Source organism: Chaetura pelagica, unplaced genomic scaffold, assembly GCF_000747805.2.
Source record: "Chaetura pelagica isolate M959 unplaced genomic scaffold, ChaPel_1.0 scaffold212, whole genome shotgun sequence".
NCBI lineage: Eukaryota > Metazoa > Chordata > Aves > Apodiformes > Apodidae > Chaetura > Chaetura pelagica.
The window spans coordinates 132,080-153,548 of NW_009952365.1; the positions used below are offsets into that span (position 1 = coordinate 132,080).

Sequence of the window (21,469 nt, forward strand, 5' to 3'; positions counted from 1 at the left end):
CTCAAAGAGGGCTCTTTTTGGTGGAGGAGCATAACAACTCTTCACTGTCTGAGTCACGGTCTGCAAAAATGAACAGCATTGTCAGTCTGTTGACATTGGTCCTGTCCACGGGCCAGACTTTCCTGGGAAGGTTTTATTATTTCCAAACAATGGAGTGCGCCCTTCCAGTGCCGTGAGCCCTGCTTCCACACAGCCATCATGCAGCCCGGCTGGAGCTGTGCTGCTGCAGCTGAAAACGAAAATCACGTATTGCAAAGTCCAGAGCTTCCATCCTGGAGCTGAAGGTCCCTGCCTGTTTTACAGCTTGAGATTAGGCAGACCTGGATCTCAGGCATAACCAGCTTGATTGCGCTGGGGTAGCATTTGCTTAAGGAACGGATTTGAAGGAACAGAGACGTAGTAGGAACTGCTATTTGGGAAAAACTAGCCCGTTTTGTCATTGTTCTTTTATTCTTCATCCCTCAGTCATAGTTGATACTTGGAAGTAGAGAGTAAAATACCTTTAACATGCTTTTTATCCTGTTTCCCTATGATTACAGCTGGTATCAGATTCCCTTGAGCATCTCTTGTCCAGTAACCTTGACTTCAGTGTACATACTCATGCTAACTCCAGCTAGTTAAGGGTTAAAAATTCCAACTGCTAACTTTCCTTTAACTAAAAAAGCCCCCAAATAAAACTCATTGTGCTATTCAAGGTTGAGCTTCCTTAAATGTAAAACTAGATTCCTTGGTGATTTTCTTTTTTTTTTCTTTTTTCTTTTTTTTTTTTTTTTTTAAATAGCTTTTTTTTATATTGTTGCCAGACTTTCCTGGGAAGGTTTTATTATTTCCAAACAATGGAGTGCGCCCTTCCAGTGCCGTGAGCCCTGCTTCCACACAGCCATCATGCAGCCCGGCTGGAGCTGTGCTCCTGCTGCAGCTGAAAACGAAAATCACGTATTGCAAAGTCCAGAGCTTCCATCCTGGAGCTGAAGGTCCCTGCCTGTTTTACAGCTTGAGATTAGGCAGACCTGGATCTCAGGCATAACCAGCTCGATTGCGCTGGGGTAGCATTTGCTTAAGGAACGGATTTGAAGGAACAGTAGTAGGAACTGCTATTTGGGAAAAACTAGCCCGTTTTGTCATTGTTCTTTTATTCTTCATCCCTCAGTCATAGTTGATACTTGGAAGTAGAGAGTAAAATACCTTTAACATGCTTTTTATCCTGTTTCCCTATGATTACAGCTGGTATCAGATTCCCTTGAGCATCTCTTGTCCAGTAACCTTGACTTCAGTGTACATACTCATGCTAACTCCAGCTAGTTAAGGGTTAAAAATTCCAACTGCTAACTTTCCTTTAACTAAAAAAGCCCCCAAATAAAACTCATTGTGCTATTCAAGGTTGAGCTTCCTTAAATGTAAAACTAGATTCCTTGGTGATTTTCTTTTTTTTTTTCTTTTTTTTTTTCTTTTTTTTTTTCTTTTTTTTTTTCTTTTTTTTTTTCTTTTTTTTTTTCTTTTTTTTTTTCTTTTTTTTTTTCTTTTTTTTTTTCTTTTTTTTTTTTTTAAATCAGCAATCTTAATAGTGGTTCCTCGCTATAATATTTCCAACTCCATCTGAAATCATTTAAATCCTCCCCTTAATAACATGCACTTTATTGTAATATACAGATTCTTTGGCTTCCTACCAGCCTTAGCTTAAGGCACCAATGAAACTCGTTGCTGCAGGGGGCCGTGGATTCAAGAGGGGCTCCCATCTACAGTATATTTTGTTTTGTATGTTTTCCAATGGCTCTAATTATTGCAGGTGGTAGAATTTAACTGGCAGTGTTGTTGCTAAAGAAAATAGGCATAAAGTGTATACTGTTTTGCAGAGTGGCTATCAAATATATAGAAAAGAGAAAATCAAATGAATTGTTAAACTGCTCTATAGTAAGTGATTTTATTGATTTAATGCAAATGCTTATGAAAACGATCTTCCATTTATATCAATTATGTATGGGCAAAAATTAATTTATTCCTCCGGTCACCTGTTTGGCTAACTGACTCAGCAGGACAGACATTCCCCCTCCTGTTGTAGCCGAGCCTGCAAAACACTAAACATTCAGAAAACTGGAATTTTAAAGTTTCCATGTGCAAAACAACAAAAAAGCCCCGACAGGAGTTACTGCCAACTGCTGAAAAAGCAGAGAGCGAGCGGTGGAGGCTGAGCAAGACTCCCTCGTCTTAGGCAAGACTGTAAAATACAACGGCTCTGATTTTGCCAATCCCTTAACCATGTGGCGGCACATTTATATGTACTGGATCATCTGCAGCATCTGAATAAAATCAGGGAAGCAAAATTCTGCATATAAACATTTTGGCTAAGTGCCTTAACTCAGTCTTCTTATCTGGGGTTTCCACAAGATGCCACCTTGCATAACAATGCTGAGCATACGCTTGCCCAGGACATGTTTTCGGTAGCCTCCCGTGATCTCAACCACAGTATAGATCGGTTTTAATTCTGCCTTCCCCTGCATTTTATTGCCCCTTGCTTCTCCACAAAGAATAGTCCTTAAAGCTCTTGTTGTCATTTAAAACAAATTCATATTTTATTTCAGCAGAAGGGGGTGGGGTTAAAGGGAAACAGAATTGGGAAAAACGTTATCGCGGTAGCCGGGGTAATAAAAGAAGAAAGTTAAGATTCAGTGTGCAAACAAATGTCCTACGGCCAGTAGAGTCTCTCTTGTGCCACTAGCTTTGGTGTTGGAAAAACAGCCCTCAACACAAACAAAAGTACTTTGTTTCTCAAAATCCAGGAGCAGCTCCTGCTCTGAGCTGCCCACCGGCCGCGGGGCTGTGCTGGGGGGCGAGGTGCCAGCCTGGGGGCTGCCAGTGAGCCCAGCTCCTGCAGCTGCCACTGAGCCCTTGTCCCTCTCTCCGCTTTGTCGGATCGTTGGAAATTTTGAAAGGAAAACATGCTTCCAGTCCCGTGTTTCTGCAGTAACTTTTTCCAATATAGAAATTTATGTAGAATTCTGACCCTACTTGAAATGTAAAGCCCAAGCACTGATTGAGCCATGGCTTGCTGGAGGAAAAGAAAAACCTAAAAAATAAGCAAAAGACTAATGCCTGCCCTGTAAAATTAAATCCGTTGAATGTTGACTTTAAATGTTAACTAAATATTTTACATTCCTAATATTTTACTTTTGTTTCTACCTTTGTGGTGTTGGAAACATGAAGCTTCTTGCCAAAATCTGTTGTCCAGAATATAACAGTTCTGTGCCTATTGCCCAGGCATCTCTCTGCTGTCACTGATTTCAGCTTCAGTTAAAGATAACTCAAGAGATCAGTATTTAAAATAAAATTTTTAAAGTCAGAATTATTTTTTTTCCCGAGCTTCATTGGAAAAATTATTAAAACTAATAAATACAAAAGAGTGGAAATTGATTCTGGACACACTGGGAAACATTTTGCTTTTTAGGATAACTTAATTGATTTTAAATGGAAAAGTATCAGGACTGAAGCATATTTTGCTAAATATTCTGAATATTTATATTCTGAAATTTATCCAAATTTGTTTTGTGAGCACTTTTTTTTACTTGTGGTTTTTAATTTATACCAGATTGTCCTCTAAGCTTCTGAATGATACCTAATGCATACAGTCAGCAGGTTAAAAAAAAAAAAAAAAAAAGTACATTTGAATATTTAAAATAGGTATTTTCTTTATAGTGCTCTGCAGTAATTAAAATCTTCATTTGCTTAAAAGCAAGGAACCTTTTTAAAGCAATAAATTAGCATTGCTTGACCCAAGGTCACTAGTAGTACTGCTTCTTCCAGCGCTATTAATACCTCAAAGAAAAAGAAGGGGTGGTGTTATCACTCGGTGGCAATAGAAGTAAGATTTTCAATTTAATCACAGTTAAGTGTCACGACCTTTTGATCTTGCATTGACTTCTCACTGAAATGTGGTCAGATTTCAGACAGCTAATTCTAAGCTCTGCAAAGTCAAGGTGGAGTCACAAAAGAGGTTTGCCACGATTGGGGGTGGTTTGGATGCAGTAGCAAGTGGTTTAATTTCCTAAGTTTTGTTTCACAGCAAAAAACTTGTCATGGGATCAACAAAGTACAGAACAATTTCAGGGGTGAGGAGGGGGAATCTTTTTTCTGTTTGTATCAATAGCAAAAATAGTAGTTTGAGGGACTTTCTAAAAAACATTTTTTCACACAGGTAAAGGGACCTTTTTTCCCAATTCATAGTGATAGAAATAATTAAGAAGAAAAATGCAAGTTGACTAAAGCTTCTACTAAGAATAATTTTTTAACCAAAGAGCATCATCTTCACATAAAATAGAGCTAATAATGTTTTAAAAATGCAGAACACTCATATTTACACAGATCCTTTTACAGGTCATTTTATTATTTTAGGCAAATCAATTGAGTTTGTTGGAGAGTGTTAGCTGGGAGTTTGTGGGACCCATTATTTGCACAAGTTCTGTAGCAGTTCACCCAGGATCTGGTCTCATTTATGCTCCTGCAAATCAGGGGCAACGCCGTACATTTCAGTCATCCTGTAGTACTGTAACCCCTGCCAAAGGATGAGGAGAATCAGCTCTTCTATCAGCTTTGCAGATTTTGTTCCAGAAATGTGTAGACAACAATCTCCACAACTTCATAGTGTTGCTTAGTTACCTTTACATGCCCACTTGAAAATATGTTTTGAGACTTTACTATGTGTTGGATTAAGGCTCTGGTTTGTATACAACATCGAGGCTGCATTATAAAAAACATGTAGGAGAGCAGTTTAAATATGCCTTCTTTAAAAAGAAGGATTCTCAAAGCTTAATTTATGCTAACACACACTCCTCAAGCACTCTGTGTAGTGCCATAAACAAGATTCCCCCCCCTTTTTTTTTTTCCTAGCAAAATTATCACCTAGGCACGGGACTTTTCCATTATCATGTCCTAGTGCAACACTCCTGTCCTTAGATTGTACTCTCAGCCTTTTGAGGAAGTCTGGCGCCTCTGATCTATTTTCCACAGCAGACCCTGTAATTTTTGGCTGTATTTTATGTTTTTCAGATTCAAGTCAATCTGAAAGTCCCAGCCAGCCAAGTGAAGCTGATATTAAGGACCAGCCAGAAAATGGTAAGTTCTTACCTGCTGCTCCTGCTTTGGGATATTAAAACAGCCCATATTTATAAATATTTTTTTCCCTGTGTCTAAAAAGATTATTCAGAATAATTGACATGGGGTAGCTACAAATAGCTTGTGTGCTCTCCACATGGTTAAAATGCTACTGTTTCACTAATCTAAGGTAGCATTTGTTTCTCCAGTCATGGAGTGAGACCTTTTTTTTTTTTTTTTTCCTTTAAAAATAAATTTAATTAGGAAGATGCTATTAAAGAGCCTGCTGTATGCAACCATCATCCTTATTCCTCATAGCAAAGGCTTTCATTCCCTGGACCATGAGTCATGACCCCCTAGGGGTGTGTGCTTCATCCCTTCCATTTATACCAGTGTGCTTGTAACACATTTTGTTTATGGATGCTCTCACACAACACCCTGAAGTACCTGATTTTTGGGAGGTAGGCAGCCATCCTCTAGGATCTCAGCTAGGCCTGTGGAACAAAGTGGTTTCTTTGAAATGCCCTCCTGCAGACCCGTTCCCTACTGCAAACATCTAAACAAAACTAAGCATCAATGCTCCTAAAATATTGCAGGTTCAGGGCAGGACTGCACACCTAAACATTCCAGCTATAAATTCCTATAAATACCCCTCAGGCAGGTGCCCACGTTGGGGCTGATCCAGGTGCTACCAGTGTTATCTATATTCCTTTACTGGTGTGCTTTAAGGGTTGTGGATAAATGGGTAAGCAGGGCAGGAAGGCTCAACTGGAGGTAGTTGCTCCTTCTTTTCCATATGTTTGGAATACCATCGTTTCAGGTGGCAGTGGCTTGGGCTTATTTGGAAGTAGCAGCCGGACTGTGACTTTTGGGAACACTAATACGTATTGAACTGGGACAGTTTTAAAGTAGAAGCAATGGCTTCTACTGAATCAATGGCTTGAATTGTAAAGCAGCCTGAAAAAAAAATCATTCAATAATAGGGAATTTCTGTAGGGACTGAATGTGAAAGGATAAGTATGTGTGTAAGGAAACAGTTTCTCTTCCTTTTTAGGTTTAAGTAAGGTAGACCTCAGCAATTTTCGTTGGCCCGTCGGCAACTGAGTTTTGTTTTACTACTTAAATTTAAGACTTAGTATCTCCCAAAGTGAAAGTGATTATTATTGATAGTTTTTATTGACTTTTTTTATCCATAACTGGACTTCTAAAAAAAGATCTAAATGTAGCTGGGGGATCCTCTGTACTGGGGTCTACTGTGCATACAGGGAATAGAAGTTGTGTGAAGGGTCTGCGCCTCTACAGCCTGTCACCATTGTTGGTAGATTTACTCCACCTCATGTTGAAATACTGTGTTTGTAATAATACAACTCTGATTGCCCTTTCACAGAGAAACTAGCTGGTTTTGCCTCAAGTCTTTACAGTGCATCCTTACAACTCTGTGTTATGCTCAGTGTGTGGTTTGGGAAACTTTATTAGCAACCAAACAAGCTGCAAGTGGGAGCGAGGTTGAAGAGCTGCATCCACATGCAGACTCCATTTGGATCAGAGTTTGAAAGGCAGATAGAATTAAGGGAAGAGGAAGAGGTTTAGGTACATACAAAACTTTAAAATACCAGCATATATCATAGGACGTAGAACATAGAGCTCATTGGGCTGGTAACATTTTGGCTTTCAGAGCTCCTGTATTCTCCTCCCATTAAAATATAAAAGGTTTCATATTTTGATAGATTTTGTGCTGCTCATCTGTAAACATACCATCTTAAAACATTTCTGTTGTTTTTGGAAGACGGTGCCTAATTTCCCTTATCAATCCCGTTCACAGAAATTCTAATTTGTAGCCAAAGGACTGCAAGGTTAAGAGAAGAACTGACTAAACTGTGATTTTTGTTCTGCCAATTCTGGTTTGGTTTAGTTTTTTGTGGTTTTGTTTTGTTTTTTTCTTTCTGTGTGGAATATGTTGCCTATGTTTATTAAAACATATTTTAATTTAGAATGTATTAGGCACCAAGCTTGTTATTATTTCATGTTTAGATAATATTCTTCTGCAGCTGTTAAACCCCCCCAGTTCTTCTTACCCTGCAGTCCTGAGAAAGCCTGTTACTCAAAACCGCCCCGAAAAGCAGCAATATCAGTGTTAAATAATGTACAATGTGCAGGAGCCTAGTGAAATGAAATATCTCTGATTTGGAGCCTGAGTCTTCCTTGTAAAACAACCTTTTAGTGAATTCTTGGAACTTTACTGGTGACCTGCTAAAGGTACTTTTTATATATATATATAAACAGGAAAAGGATTTTGCTTTTTCTCAGTTTTACTAAAGGGTATTTTTCCCCACCACAGCAGAAGCCTCCTAACTGATTCTGCACCTTTTGCAGTGCCTGTGTGGGAGATTTTCTTTACAAAGGAGTCCAAGGCAGCCCGTGGGCCCTGGAGGGGTTTTCTTCCCCCTGGGCAGACGCTGGGCTTGTTCTCAGCACACACAGCCCCCAGCTTGGGGTGCACCCAGTCTGTAGATCAACACAGATCTGCAGCTCTTATCTGCTGAACGTGAGGATGAAAGCAAAACTGCAGCCTTTAGAAAATGAAAAACTGCACACACAGAAATGGACACAATAAATCATATTAACTGCGTTGTTCCACACTTGCTGTAGACCCACTTCCACAGGGCCTGATCCAAATCCCTCTGGAGTCAATGGGAGTCTTGTAATTGATTTTACTGAGAGTGGGAATGAGCCCACACAGAGAGAAATATTTTTTTTTTAAATCTAAGGAAAATAGTATTGTGAATAATCTTATTCCCTCCGACATTAACAGCAGTATGACCAGATTGAGGGTGGCTTTGGAATCATTTTGCATGTGTTTCTGGAAGGCACAAAGAAGTGTATCGATTAAGTACTACCTTTTACATGCATGCATTCCTTCATTTTAAAAAAATAAATCTTTAAAGGCCTTGTGAGGGTTATACAGCCTCTCTGCTTGCCTGTTAATATCCTTTCTGTTCCACTCCATAAATTCTAGAGCTATTTATTATACACATATATTTTGCATACCTTGAGTAATGTAGGTTCAAAAGGGTCAACTATACAGCCCTGAAAAAGAAGGCCTCCTACTACAGATTTTAATTCATCATTTTAAATTGTATGTGTTATTTTGAAAAACCTGTATGTCTAACCTTCATTAAAGTGAAGTTCATGGGAAGAAAATCTTTCCTTTTTTACAGCCACTGCTTTTTTTCTAGTGGGCTTTACAGTTCTATTTTCTGGAGCAGATTCAGCACAAACAGAGAAGATGGTGACATCTTCTGCTCTCAGTGGTGGCTTTAACACTGGCTCAGTCTCCATTAAACCAAAACAGTTTTCAGGCAGTCAATTTCTATGGATATATTATGAATTTTATTTTTTCTAGAGAGAGAGAGATCCAGCATGATGGTCATGAAAAGCAAACACGCAGGAGAGACAGGCCTCATTTGTGCATGTATAGTCCAAATGTCTTGTCCTGGAACCAGGGCTAAAACCACCACGTATCTGAATTTTGTGCACAGTGCTGCTGTCTCTCAGGTCCTTTAGCATGGTAAAGAGCTGCTTGAGGAGAGGAAGAACCCCCAGAATTTGTCTCTTTGACATGTGGGTGAGGACATTTGCAGGCAGGATCATGAAAAGGACCAGCAACTTCATTTGAAAGGCAGGAACGTGTTCTGATGTCCTGATATTTTGTTCAAATAAGGGGTTTTTTTCTGACCAGTTGGGTGGAACACCCGTGTGGAAAATTCCCCACTTTTGTAGTTGCCTAATGGTATGTAAAAGCTTCATTTCAGTTGGCACCACAAAGGGATTTTGCAATTCACCCAATCAAAAAAAAAAAAAAAAGTTTCTGATTTTAAAACCTCTGTAAATGCACTACTTTGGGGCTGTATTTTATAAACAAACTACTTTTCAGTGAACTGAGGATGACAAAAAGGCTAGTCTGATGTAGTGAAGTGACTGCATGCCTGGGGATCAGCAACAACTGAATTCCCAGCTCAGCACTGCCGTGGACTCTCTCTAGGGCTTTTATTCTCTCAGTCACTGAAAAAGCTATCGGATAGGTTTTCTTTTTGCAAGCAGGATTATTTTAAACTTTTGTAGAAGAACTTTTCAGTCTTTTTGTCTACAAAGTGGGGGATATTTGTGATTTGAACTTTCAGAGACTCACGGCATATTAAAAGTCAAATCCTGCTCTGCTCCAGCAGGAGTTGAGCTCTGGAGGGAGGCAAGGAGGGTGCAGCAGAAACTGGTTAATAATTGTGGTGCAGCTCTGTGTTGCTGCTGTCAGTAAATGGATGTCAGACATCCACCAGGCAGTGTTTGTGTTTGATGTGGTAGCACTAGTGAATTAGTAACTGCAGCGTAAAGGTACACACACAGTGTGCTGTGTAAAGCAGAGGAATGCTGTGTCATTTTCTACAGACAACTGGTGTCTCTGGAGTGTGTGGTGGTGTGATTTGATAACTCTAGGTCGGTAGCACACCACTTTACTCGTAGATTAGCAAATTCTTTTTTTAAAGAAGTTGGTAAATTCTCCCGTTTCAAGTGAGCAAGAAGGCACTCATTATTACAGCTGATCACAAACGTGTGCCAAATTCATTGTTCAGGCAATTTCTGCAGGGGGAGAGGCATTTATCTCAAAAATAAAAATGTTTAAGCCAAATGCTTTTTTAGTTTTAATGTGTTCTTGCTGCTTTGAGCTACAAGTACCTTAACAGCACTGCAGGAAATGAAAGGCACATTGTTCTTTGTAACATTAAAAAGAAAAAAAGAAAAACAATGATGTACCGTAACTCACAGAACTCGTTTTTCAGCCCTGCAGTAATTACACTGGACTTGTAAATATCATCTGTGAATTCTTTGCTTAAGTAGGGCTGGACTTGAGTATTAAACCTTAAAAATATGCTGAAGTATATGCTTACTTTTCCATGCCTAAAAAGAATAAAGAAGAAATTCTGGTCCTCAGGCTGGAGAAAGAGAAGGTCATAGTGGGAACACATGCGAGAAGTTTCCTTTTCTTCTTCTCTAGGCAAGGCTGGTTGTGGCAGGCATAGCACAGCTTTGGCTGCAGGGAAGGAAGAGATTATGTGCAACCTGGTAAAATGCAAAAGCAGCTTGTGGAACAACCTCTCTGCCTTAACTAACAGGCTGCAGAGCCCAGTTCCTTTCTGTATGCTTTCTTTCTGGTTCCAAAGCCTGGCAAGTCTTGTTTTGTGCAGTGGGGTAGCTTCAGCCATGGAAGTGGTGTCTGCCTGGCCTGAGGGTTAGATACTGCTCTTGGATGCAGAGTTTGTTGTTCAAACCCTCCACTCAGGCTGATACAGGCAGAAAATATAACTGTTCTTTGTGGTTGTCCCCACCACTCAACTACACTGAAAGTTAAGTGGTAGCTGAGAGACCTCCAGTTCCTTTGACAGCCAACTTTTTAACTAGTATAACAACACTGTCTTCCAAGGCCATCCCTTCTTCTCAGGCCAGCCCAACCTCCCATCTCCACTACTTCAGGTATGTTCTGCTCCCTCCCAAGCTCTTTTGGTGGTGACTGAGTTTAATGCCAACCAGCTTTACACTTACTCACCAACAAGGTGCTGCAAGTGCAGCAGGACTTGGTGGTGTCTGGAGGGTCCACGCGGTCCTCGGATGGGCCCCTTAATTCCCACCCCAGGAGTGCACGGCCACAAGCAGTTCTCTGAACACACAATGCAGAAACTGGTGCTGTTAGAAAGTCTGTCCTCGCAGATGACTAACATTCCTGAAACACCTCATTTGCAGCAGATAACCGAGCCTTGCAGAGAAAGTTTTCTATCAGCTACAGCTGCAAACAGGGTAACAGAGTAATGGCAGCTTTTATTAGTGCTCTTGTTCATGGGATCATTTGCATCAGAATCGTATAAATGCAAGAAAACGCTCCTCTCTTGTTTACAGAGCAAGACTGAGGAGTTATCACAGCCTGAGGGACTAATCTCAAATTAACTTTGCTTCAGAAAAAAAAGCTTCTTTTTTTTTTTTTTTTAAAAAAAAAGAGCCCTTAGCATTTTCAATAAGGAATCTCATAGCTGGCACTGAAGTCAAAGCTCCTGGCGATGTCAGCTTGTTTGCACCTTTGGAACTTGCCAGGACCAAATTCTGAACGGATTTGCACCCGTATGGATCACGTTGTCAGCCGGGAACAGCAACGGGGAACTTTGTCCAGGCTGAGCAGGGGAGCCCTGGTGGGGCTGGTCTCTTCTGCCTTCCTCTGGGTTGGACAGAATCTGCTATTGACTCTAACCCTGACGAAGGTCTGATGAGGTCCAACCTATGTTTCATCAACCTCTGAGAGGGAGTGCATGTAGGCAGTTCTGAGAGCCAGCATTTCCCAAGGAAACAAAAGCAGAAATGTCCGGTTATAGGTTTAACTTATATGTGATTTAGTCTTGCTCTTTTTTTAATCTTGTTTTGTTACGGATAGATTCCAACAAGAACTAGAAAGACAGTGTTTTGATCATAACAGTCCAGAACTGAAACTTTTCAGCATCCATCTGTATTCCCCTGCCAGTTTCATGATTGTCATGAAGAAGTGTCTGAATAATTAGGAAAGAAAACACCATTTCCCCCTATATTTTCATTGAGATTAGCACTCTTTAAGTAAAATGATTTTGTGGTCCAGATTATGAGGCACAGTTACACCATTTCCAGGATTTAGTGGGTCCTCTGCTAGGCTTAGGGTTTCACCTGCTTAGCAGTAGCTGGCACTCTCTTGAGGGGACCCTGCGATGGCAACAGTGAAGGGTGTTGACTGTCAATCGGGTGAGATATGTGCTCGTCAGTCAGGGTCAGTTCTGCAGCCTCTGCCAGGGCTGAGTGGAGAGCCCTTCTCATCAGTGACCTGTGGGGCTTGAGACTTGAGGATTGACAGAGGACTTCAGTTTTCACTGCTGCTAACCATTAACCTTCACAAGCAAAGCATTCCCACAAAAAATTCATCCAAGGCGAGTATGACAGGAAATATTCAAAGCATGAAATGAATGTTTATAGCATGACAAAGCAATGCTTGAAAGACATGAAACGTTCATTACACTTGGAGTGGCTGAATGCTGCAAAGGAAAGGAGAAATATAAGTGTGGCTAGAGTATATATTTTTATTTCTCCATGTGGGTGTACAGGAAAAAGGCAATGAACCTTTCCAATGGATAAGGTGCATAAATACAGCTGCGGTTATTCTAAGTCATTTCAAAATATGTTTCTATTCTGTTCCTCCATTCCATTCCTTTCTGTGTATATTTATCCACAAGATAACAGCAAGGGCCATCTAGAGGGCAGCTTGGAAACGGGCTGGCCAGGAGCCCCCTCCTAGGAAGCTCCCGTGCCCCGACCAGGAAAGTTTCCCTCCAGTCCTTCTGGGGTCCTGGGACAGGCAGCTGGAGCTCTGAGCAATCTCCACTTTTCTCTACAACCGTGGGGTTTTTTTCATATGTTTTCTGGAGAGACTTGCTTTTTAATTAACAGCTGAGAGTTGGGTTGCATCAGAGTAATTGCTACTGCCTGAGTGGACCACAGGCTAAAGGAAGCTTTTGAATACCACACTTGCCCACCAAGAAGCTGGGCACTTTGGGAAAGAAATTTATTTGTGGTATGGGTATCGTTTTAATTTTCTGTCCAGCAGAGAGTTTTGTTAGTGGAAAGATAATGTGATGCCAAAGCCTAACTTGCAAACCAAACCCCCAAACCTATTTATTTGCCTTTCAGTGTAAGAATTTCCTAATGCCTGTAATGTAAGACAAAGGGAAAATTTTACTTGCAGGAAAATTGCCTTCCACAATAACCAAGAAAAAAAACACAAAACACCCACACCAGAGCAGCATGATCCAAAATGTGAACTTTTTACGCCTCCCCAACCTTCTAGGTTAGGCTTCCAACCAAGTGATCTTTTATTATCAACATGATATACCCTTGACATAATTGGGCGCAGTAAAGCTTCTTCTGCTGAACTCGTGATTTCATTTACTAGATCTGATGAAAGTTCTGTGAACCACAGTAAAATGTGATAATTAGTAGTTTAATTCTTTTAGGGTGTGCGTATTAATTGAAAAGGCTTGAACTATAAATACAGGGACTGTGGATAAAAGCACACTCTGAAATCAGTCTCTTATCCGAAGCATTCATTACTTCACATCTATCTAGGTAGTGTCTCCTTGCAGCAGTGCCAGTCGGCTGCTGAAGTGGGTGGGAGCCCTGCACTCCAAGGTCCCTGCACCAAAATCCAGCTTGACTCTCTGCAGGGATCAGGAGCGCTCCCCTGCCAAAGTTTTGCCCTCTGTGGTCAAACCACTGGACGTCCAAAATGTGTGCTGGGAGCTGAGCTCTGCGGATGAGCTGGAGGAGTGCTGGTTCTCACTGGGTGAGCTGCAGTGAGGAGGGGTGAAGGCAGCATTTGCTGGCTGGCAGCAGAATCCTCTCCTGCTCGAGGTGGAGGTGGTGCTTAGGCATGTGGACCTGGTGTTTAGGGACGTGGCTTAGTGGTGAGCTTGCAGTGTTAGGTCTAAGGCTGGGCTGGATGATCTTGGAGGTCTCTTCCAGCCAAAGACATTTCTGGGATTCTGAGGTGGTGGGTGGCAGACTGCCCATCTCTGGCAAACCATCTTTCTGCTGCGCAGCAAGTCCACCCAGAGTATCAGAGCTCCCCCACGATTCAAGTCCCAGCCAACCTGGCACTTTATGACAAACCATATTTTTCCTCCTACTTACGCACTTGTCCTTCACCCTATTTGGGACCATCAGCACCCAAACCTCTGCTGCCTCAACCAGAGCTTGGTCCATTTGGCCATGAATGTCAGAGCACAGCACGGGGCCACCACCAAGAGCTGTGATAAGGGATCGTGCTTTCTTGCTCGTGTTCCTCTGTTCTTTTGTTCCGACTTACTGGCCAACACAGGAGGTATTCTGTTGACTCTAGGCCTTTCCAAATACACATACATGCTATGAAAATGTATGTTGGTATTTCACACCTTCCTCTGGTTTCAGTTTGTGGTGCAATGCCTGATGAATCATACCTGGTTTTACAGGTACAAGGTGATTTTCACTGGATTCCAACCTTCATACGTATTTTGGGTTTGTACACTCAGAAAAAAATCTAAATATCTGCGATTGCTGCAGATTCGTGGGTTAATCAGGTGCTTTCCAAGTAGCCTTAATTTTGTAAATCTGAAGCTGTGTAGATGAACAAAGAGCTGCACACGAAGAGCAATGCACAGTTCCTGAAAGCTGTATGCTGGGCTGCTGCTGTTGTCAAGGGAGGGCACTTTGGTGAGACCAGGCTTCCAGAAAAAGCCTCATCACTTCTACAGCTAATCAGATACTATTTTTTAATTGCAGATACTACTGTGTAATTGCAAAAGTTGCAAAATAGGAAATGGAAAGAAAGTTTAGTGGGACTCTCACAGAGCTGAGAGAATAAAATCCCCTCCAAAGTCTGGCCGTAGTGTGAATGAAATGGAAAAGTACCAGATCCGTTTCTTGGAAAGTGAGAAGGAGACTTTTATTTGCAATAGTTCACAAATATTTTCCCAGGAGCGACGTAGCGAGTGTGGCAAAAGGGGGGCAGGAGGCAGGTGAGGCGAGCAAGGCACCCTTGTAAACATACTCCTTTAACTCTGCTATTGTTATCTTGCACACAAAGGGCGCCGCAAGTTGTTTACAGCAGTTCATGTTGTTCATTTCTGCTCCTTTTTCTCCCGTCAGTGCCCTATCTTCAGTTAATACAACTTTTTTTTTTGCCTTTTTTTTTTTTTTCTGGGTTGTAATAGTGTCCGGGTAGTTTCTGGTGCTGGGGTGGTAGAAAGGTGCCAGTTGATTAAATGTGCATTTCATGTCTGCTGTCTTAACAATTTTTTGTTAACCACTGCTGCGGCTGAAGAAAATGCTGAAATTTGACAGTTGGGAGTTAGTGCCGAGTATGTGCTGTAAACTATATCATCCCTCTGCCTTCTCCCTTTCTCCCCCTCCTGCTGTGCACTGAGGAGTCTTAGGAGTGGATGGGAAACACAGATCTGATAGCTGGTATTTTTCTCTGAAAGGGGAAAAAAAAAAAAAAAAAAGGCTGATTAAAATTAAAGGAGAAAAGTTTCCTGCTGTGCCCCAGAGTAAATCTGTAGTCAGTGAAGGACTTTCTAGTAAACAAGAGATGTACGTGGTTATAGGGGGGTTTTATTATTACCCACTGCCATTGTTTTCTATTTTCGTAAGATTCAATTAATGCAATCATTTAGAGTGTCTCTAATCATTACCTCCCACCCTTGCTCACTGGTACTTGAAGCAAGGGGATCTGCTGCAAGCCACACTGGGATGAGGAGCCAGCACCAGTCTCCTCTCCCTGGCAAAAAGAGGCACAGGGAAAAGACAGGGCTGCTACAGGGGATCCAAGTTATCTTCCCTCTCTCTCTGGCCTTTGAAGAAGGCATGGCCAGGTCCCCAGCCTCTGGGTGTGCCAGCCCGTGGGCTCAGTGCCATGTCCCCCCCTGCCCAGCCTGCCGTGGCTGGGTATCAGAGGGAGCTTTGGTGGTGCAGTGTCTCAGGACATGAGCCAGGGTATGGTCCGGCAGGTTCCTGCCAGCTCTTAGCCAGGGACAAGGGTGTCTTTCATCTGTCAGACCACAGTGGGCCAAAGCCTTTGCTGGCATTTCTTCTCCCAGGATCATAAGAAAGGAATACTTCTTATATAGCTGATAGCACTCATTCACAGAGAATTTAGACCTCTGTCCCTGTTATTTTTCTCCTTCTGTTCTTTGCTCTTAAAATCATATCTGTAACAGAAGGCTCTTTGACAGCTGCATCCCCATCTGAAAACCTGCTGGTGTTTGGGGGGTGTCCCCACCTGACCAGCTTTGCAGTGCAGACCACCTGTGATTTTCCCACATGTTATACCTGAAAGTCCTTAAAAATCAGGGAATTCGCTTTCAGGAAATTTCCAAGAGCAGAATGCAGAGCTGGCCATGTCCCCCCTGCGGTACAGAGGGGAGCCAATTTTATTGTACAGCAGAGCATGCCACAGCCTGAGCTGCAGGAGGAAGGGAAGAGGTGAGAAGCAGGAGAGGATGGACAGCAGCTTGGTGGACTGAGGTAGCTGTGGGTTTTGAGGCAGGAGGGGAACCCCACAGATTTTTGTGAGGGAAGGCTTAGGGCAGTGGTACAGTAGTGGGCAACAGCTCAATTTAAAGCAATAATGAAAGGAGCTGGAAAGAATATGACAACTTGTGCAAACAGCTGAGGAATGAGGCAGCCCAGAACTAGTGAATCCAGATTTCTGTCTGTCACAGCCATGAAGGATGTATTTGCAGTAGGACAGGGAGGTGTCCACTGTTAGAAAGAGGGAGAAGTAAAGATCACCCCGTGCACAATATAAATGTAAGTTGTTATTACTACTATTGCTATGTCAGCCGTAAACTGTTCCCACGAGAACAGAGATGCAACATCATTGAAGAAGAATGTCTTACTGTGAAATGGGCAGCAGAAACACTGTGGCATTATCTGCCGGGTAATGAATTTACCTTGGTGACAGATCATTATTCCCTCCTGCAAATGAACCAGATGAAGGACAAGAACACAAGGATAACTCAGCAATACTTGTATTTTACAGTCTTCTGAATTTAAAAACAAACAAACAACTCAAACAAACCAATAACAAGCAAAACAACAAGTAGCCAGATATAAATGTAAGGTTAGAGGAGCATGTCAGTGATATTGCCTGTAGCAAGAGACAGGGAAGAAAGCAAATTTTCTGTCAGGTCTCTGCTGACATGGTATATGGACTTCTAAGGCTTGGATTTCATCCCACCCAACATTAGGCATTAAAATGAGGCACAAGCTATGAACCTAAAATCCTCACTCTCCTCTATAATCAGTGGAGATACTGGGCCTTCTGGGAGTTCATCTCTCTCTCTGTTGAACCCCAGGGAGGTTTAAAACTGAGATGTTTCAGCTTAATGCTTAATTGCTCTAGACCTGAGATTGTGCTGCTCAAGGAAGTCACCCGCCCCTCTCCTGCTCATCCTCAAAAGCCAGAGTAGACAAAGAGAGAGTTTGCTGCAAAGGTAGATCTAGCAGGACACATTGACTTAATTGAATTGTTTCTTTGGGGTAGAAGAGTGGAAGCTGTATCAGCTGCCCACGTGTACATTCTTCCCTTTCTGTTTTTGACTTGAATTCTGCAGAATGGGAGTTTCTTAGATAAATTATCATTTTAGAGAGGTGTTTATGTGCTCTGTGGATGAATGTATCTAGGGATGGGCATACTGGCAGCAAGAACTTCCTCCTCAGCTCTTCCAGTGAAGTTCTGTTCTGAGCTGCCCAAATGAAGCCATTATTCAAAAGTTAAAATGTTGTGTTCTGTTTCTTGTTTTCATTCTTTTATGCATCTGGGGACTAAACTGCTATGAAAAAGAGCCCATTCTCACAGGATGTCTTGCCTAATTTTGCAGACAAGAGAGGTTCAGCTATTCCAATTATGATGAGATAAGAATCTGAAATGTTGGAATCACATCCATCCTGAGTTGAACTCTGAGTCTTCCAAAATCCATCCATCTTTTTTTTTTCCTTAGTTTCTGTATTTCAGTAATGCAGGCAAAGAAGGAACGGAGAAGAAATAGATGTTTATGCATTATAAACCATAATGGATGGGTTTCCGTTTTACCTGAGTTGCTTTAGTTTAATGTAAAGTTCTCTGTGAGTGGAATTCCTTTTCCATTTTCATTCTTTCTGCCTGCTCCACTGCTGCTCATCACCAAGATGTCTGCTTTTCATGTCATGTCAGTGACAGTGCAAAGTTTACATACAGACTAGTGTTAGAACAAGCTTGGTGGCTGACACAGGGCAGGTGAGCCAGGCTGCTGTGCATGGTCCAAATTTGAAGTCCTGGTCCCTGTGTTATCTTCAGATTGTCCCAAATACATACGAATACAGCATCTGACATAGGAACTCCACCCTGCTGCCACATTCCTGCATCCTGGTGTATCCCACCATGCTATGTAAGACTGGGTGATGGGGAGGAGAGTAGGAGGGTCTAGAGAAGCAAGCCTGCTGCTGTGGGAAGAGGGCAGCACAGGCTCAGCTGACCAGCCAACCCTGTACAACAAATTCATCCCAGGTTCTAACCTCTATACTAGGAGTATGTCTTAAGTTGCTGGAGGCAGCCTTCTGGGGCGAGACATCCTACCCCTGTCATCTCAATTCCTTGAGACAACTCCCCTGCAACCACCATATCTGCCACACATGGGATGAGCACATGAATTTAGATAAGCACTAAGAAGGTCCCTTTCTGCCCCTTCCGTTTACTTTGTTAATCTTGAATCCCTCCCAATTAGTGAACTTGGAGGCTCTCTTTGGGCTACAGTCTGAGCAGATTACACAGAGAAAATAAATCCAGTCTGTGTTCTGGTCTGACCTTGGCCTGAACCTGAGAAAGTGAATGCCCCTGTCACACCAACATGTGTCTGTAGAAGTACAATAAACACAAACGGGGGTCACTGGCCCTCTCTGTTGTACAGACCCAGGCCAGGAGTCTAGAGTTTTGGGCTGTCCGCCCAAGTACTTGTTAATAAATGTCCATTCTCTGTCTGTAAAGGAATGTAGACAGGGCATCCTGCCCTACAAAACACAAACTTAGAATAAAACAGAGTCTTAGTCACCATGTAGAGCTCTGCTGCTGGTCTCCATATCCAGCAGTCTCTTCCCCTTGGACTTAGCTGCTGGTTTGGGACTTGGCTGGGGGAATTGTCCACGAATACACTGTGGGTTTTCCACCACCATCTGTAAACATAGTTGCCGGCCTAACCCCAAATGCAACGGTCCTTGGAAGGTCACTCAATAAGTCTGTGGAGCTTCCTCATCAATACTTGGAGGAGGCAGAGACCCAGCAGAGCCTGAGCAGAGCATGGATCATCCAGAAGAGGGGTTGTGTTGTTTCTAAGGGGCATTATGAGGGGTGACATGTTCCTTGTGGAGACTCATTGATTGGTGCCTTTGCTAGTCATTCCATGTTTTTGTTCTTCTCTGGAGATGTCATGTGTAACTCAGATGAAGTTGGTGCAGATCCTGGTGGCCACCCAGTGACTCCATGCTTGGTGGAGGCACTTTGCAGTCCACAAGCTGGCAATGAAGACGGCTCCTCTAAGTTCCCAGCCCTCAGTCCACAGGGCCTCTACAGAGAGGGTGACACTGCACTGGGTGTCACTCTCCCCTCTGGACAGGAGTTGCAAGCCCATGCATGTTAGGCATGTTTGTCTGCAGTGCCCTAATCTGCAGCCATAAGCACTAGGTTTTGTGCTTTCGGTTTTGTGCAAGCTTGTGTGCTTCCAGACCCATTCCTTTCTGTCTTTGCCACCAGTATATCAGAGCTTTATTCCAGAGACTTACCTTGGTACCCTGCTCTCTAAGGTGAGGCAGCCCAGGTGCTGCTGGAGAAAACCTTGTGAGGTTCCCCCGATCTTCCATGCAGGGATCTCTCAGGATGGCCCCAACTGACCTTCCAGAGCCCAGTAATGTGGGCAGTCAAGGACAGACTGTATGTGTGTTGTCATGCCATGACTAGTGGCAAGTCTCTTTCCTCCCCAGCCACAAGGATAGCTAACATGGAAACCTAGTGCAAGGACTTGGATCTGGAAGTTATTGAAGTTTTGAAGTTATTGTTCTGTATGGAGACTAGAGGAGTAACAAGCTTCTGGAGAGAAAACTCCAACTGATACAATGGAAAGGACAATAGGTAAATAGAGTAACATGACTTGCACAGGATTTATTATAAATTAAAGTTTGCTCACTGGTGGTATCAGTGGAAGAGGTGTAAGAAGCGACAGAGAGGAAAGGCCATGGGGAAGGGTGGAGCTGGCTGATCCTTGTGACTTCGCTTCCATGCCCAGCATCCTTATTTTCACATCACATTTTATACTATCTAATCCTGAGTATGTATTTCTACAGCTTCCACTATCACTGCGTCTGGCCACAGACTTTTTAAAGTGCTTTGGTGTGAAGAGAGAGGGGGTGCCAGGAAGGGAGGATGAGAGGAAACAGCTGATGAAGCTGCTGGGTTTTGTGTCCATTATCACCCAGCAAAGTGGGGCAGGAAAGCTGCCCAGCCTCGCCTGACCCTGGCCCCACCAGCTTCTCTGGATGCTGGGCTTTTCTAGAGAATTCTGCCATATGCTCTGAATACCTGGATTGTTCTAGGAGTATAAACTAATGTGTAAATTAAGAAAAAAACCCCTCTCTCTTTTTATAGCCCCCTAGTTCTGGGTCCACAGGGCTTCAGACTCCCTGGGTTCAGCTCCAAGCGTGTCTGCAGAGTAACCTTGGAGGGTGCACTCAGCTGCTGCCAGCCAAGGGAGGCCTTTGCAGATCCTAAAATAACTACAGCATCGCTGAGTCTAGTTGTATAATTTCTTGGCAATATTCTAATTAAAACTAGATATTTACACACAACACTTACTTAAACTTAAAGACTTCTTTAAAAGAACCTGCACACTTATAATAACTGTATATCATGGCTTTATTGAGGACCATGTTTTTCGTGCAGATTGAATTCTTGAGTGCTGTTACTAACATAAATGAGCACACAGCTTTATGTTCAGGACTGAATACTTCCAGAGCATCTGAATCATCCTGGTATTTCATTTCACCATTTAAAATTATTTTTTAAATACTGTTTTGTTGTTTTTTTTAACTTGCTATATTGTGGCAATTAGAAATCATTCTGTGTTTACTAGGAACAGAGAGTCCAGAAGAGCTGAGTGTTTAATGTGACGAATGGTTTTAGGAGCTCAAAGAAAAAGTCAGATGCATGTCGACACTTATCAAAGCTGTTCTGCTGCTCAGAATGACTGTTCGTGATACTCGTTTCATGATAAACTTCCTCAGAACATGATGTTACTGGAAAAAAAAAGATCCGCTCTGAGAAATATGCAGGTGACACAATTGAGTCAGCAGCTTGCAACAGTGACACGGGCTTACGTTTATGAAAATCCCCACTGAACTTTTGTCTTGGGTGTGCGTGTATCATAGCCTTAAAGTCTGTCGCCACAGAAGCGTCCCGCTTCTTGTGTTCACTTGGTAGCTGTTTAGACTAACAAAAATCTTCCCACCAGCCTGAGGAAGAGGTGGATTCCTGGGCTTAGAAGTCTAAATAGTCACAAAACTTTCCTCTTTCGTAAGTAATTCCCCGTATAAATGTTAGTATCTCCAGTCACCACTGATACCTCTGGGGAAACAATAAATGTGGAAAAATAACCAACCACTGTGGCAACCAGAAAATCCTCCCTCCCGTATGAGAGGGTTTAATTACTGAAGTTGCAGGCATTTCCCTGTGCACAAGCATCTCAGCATTCATAGGTGGAAAGTA

At 42.5% G+C, this 21,469-nt stretch overlaps 1 protein-coding gene across 1 annotated transcript in view; it reads left to right on the top strand.

Annotated features, from left to right (window-relative positions):
- The window catches only part of NFIA (nuclear factor I/A), a 243,208-nt gene that overhangs the window by 127,404 nt on the left and 94,335 nt on the right, over positions 1 to 21,469 (top strand). The window contains exon 2 of the mRNA XM_010007955.1: positions 5,041 to 5,106. Coding sequence (XP_010006257.1) covers positions 5,041 to 5,106 — 66 coding nt within the window. The remainder of the gene's footprint in view (positions 1 to 5,040; positions 5,107 to 21,469) is intronic.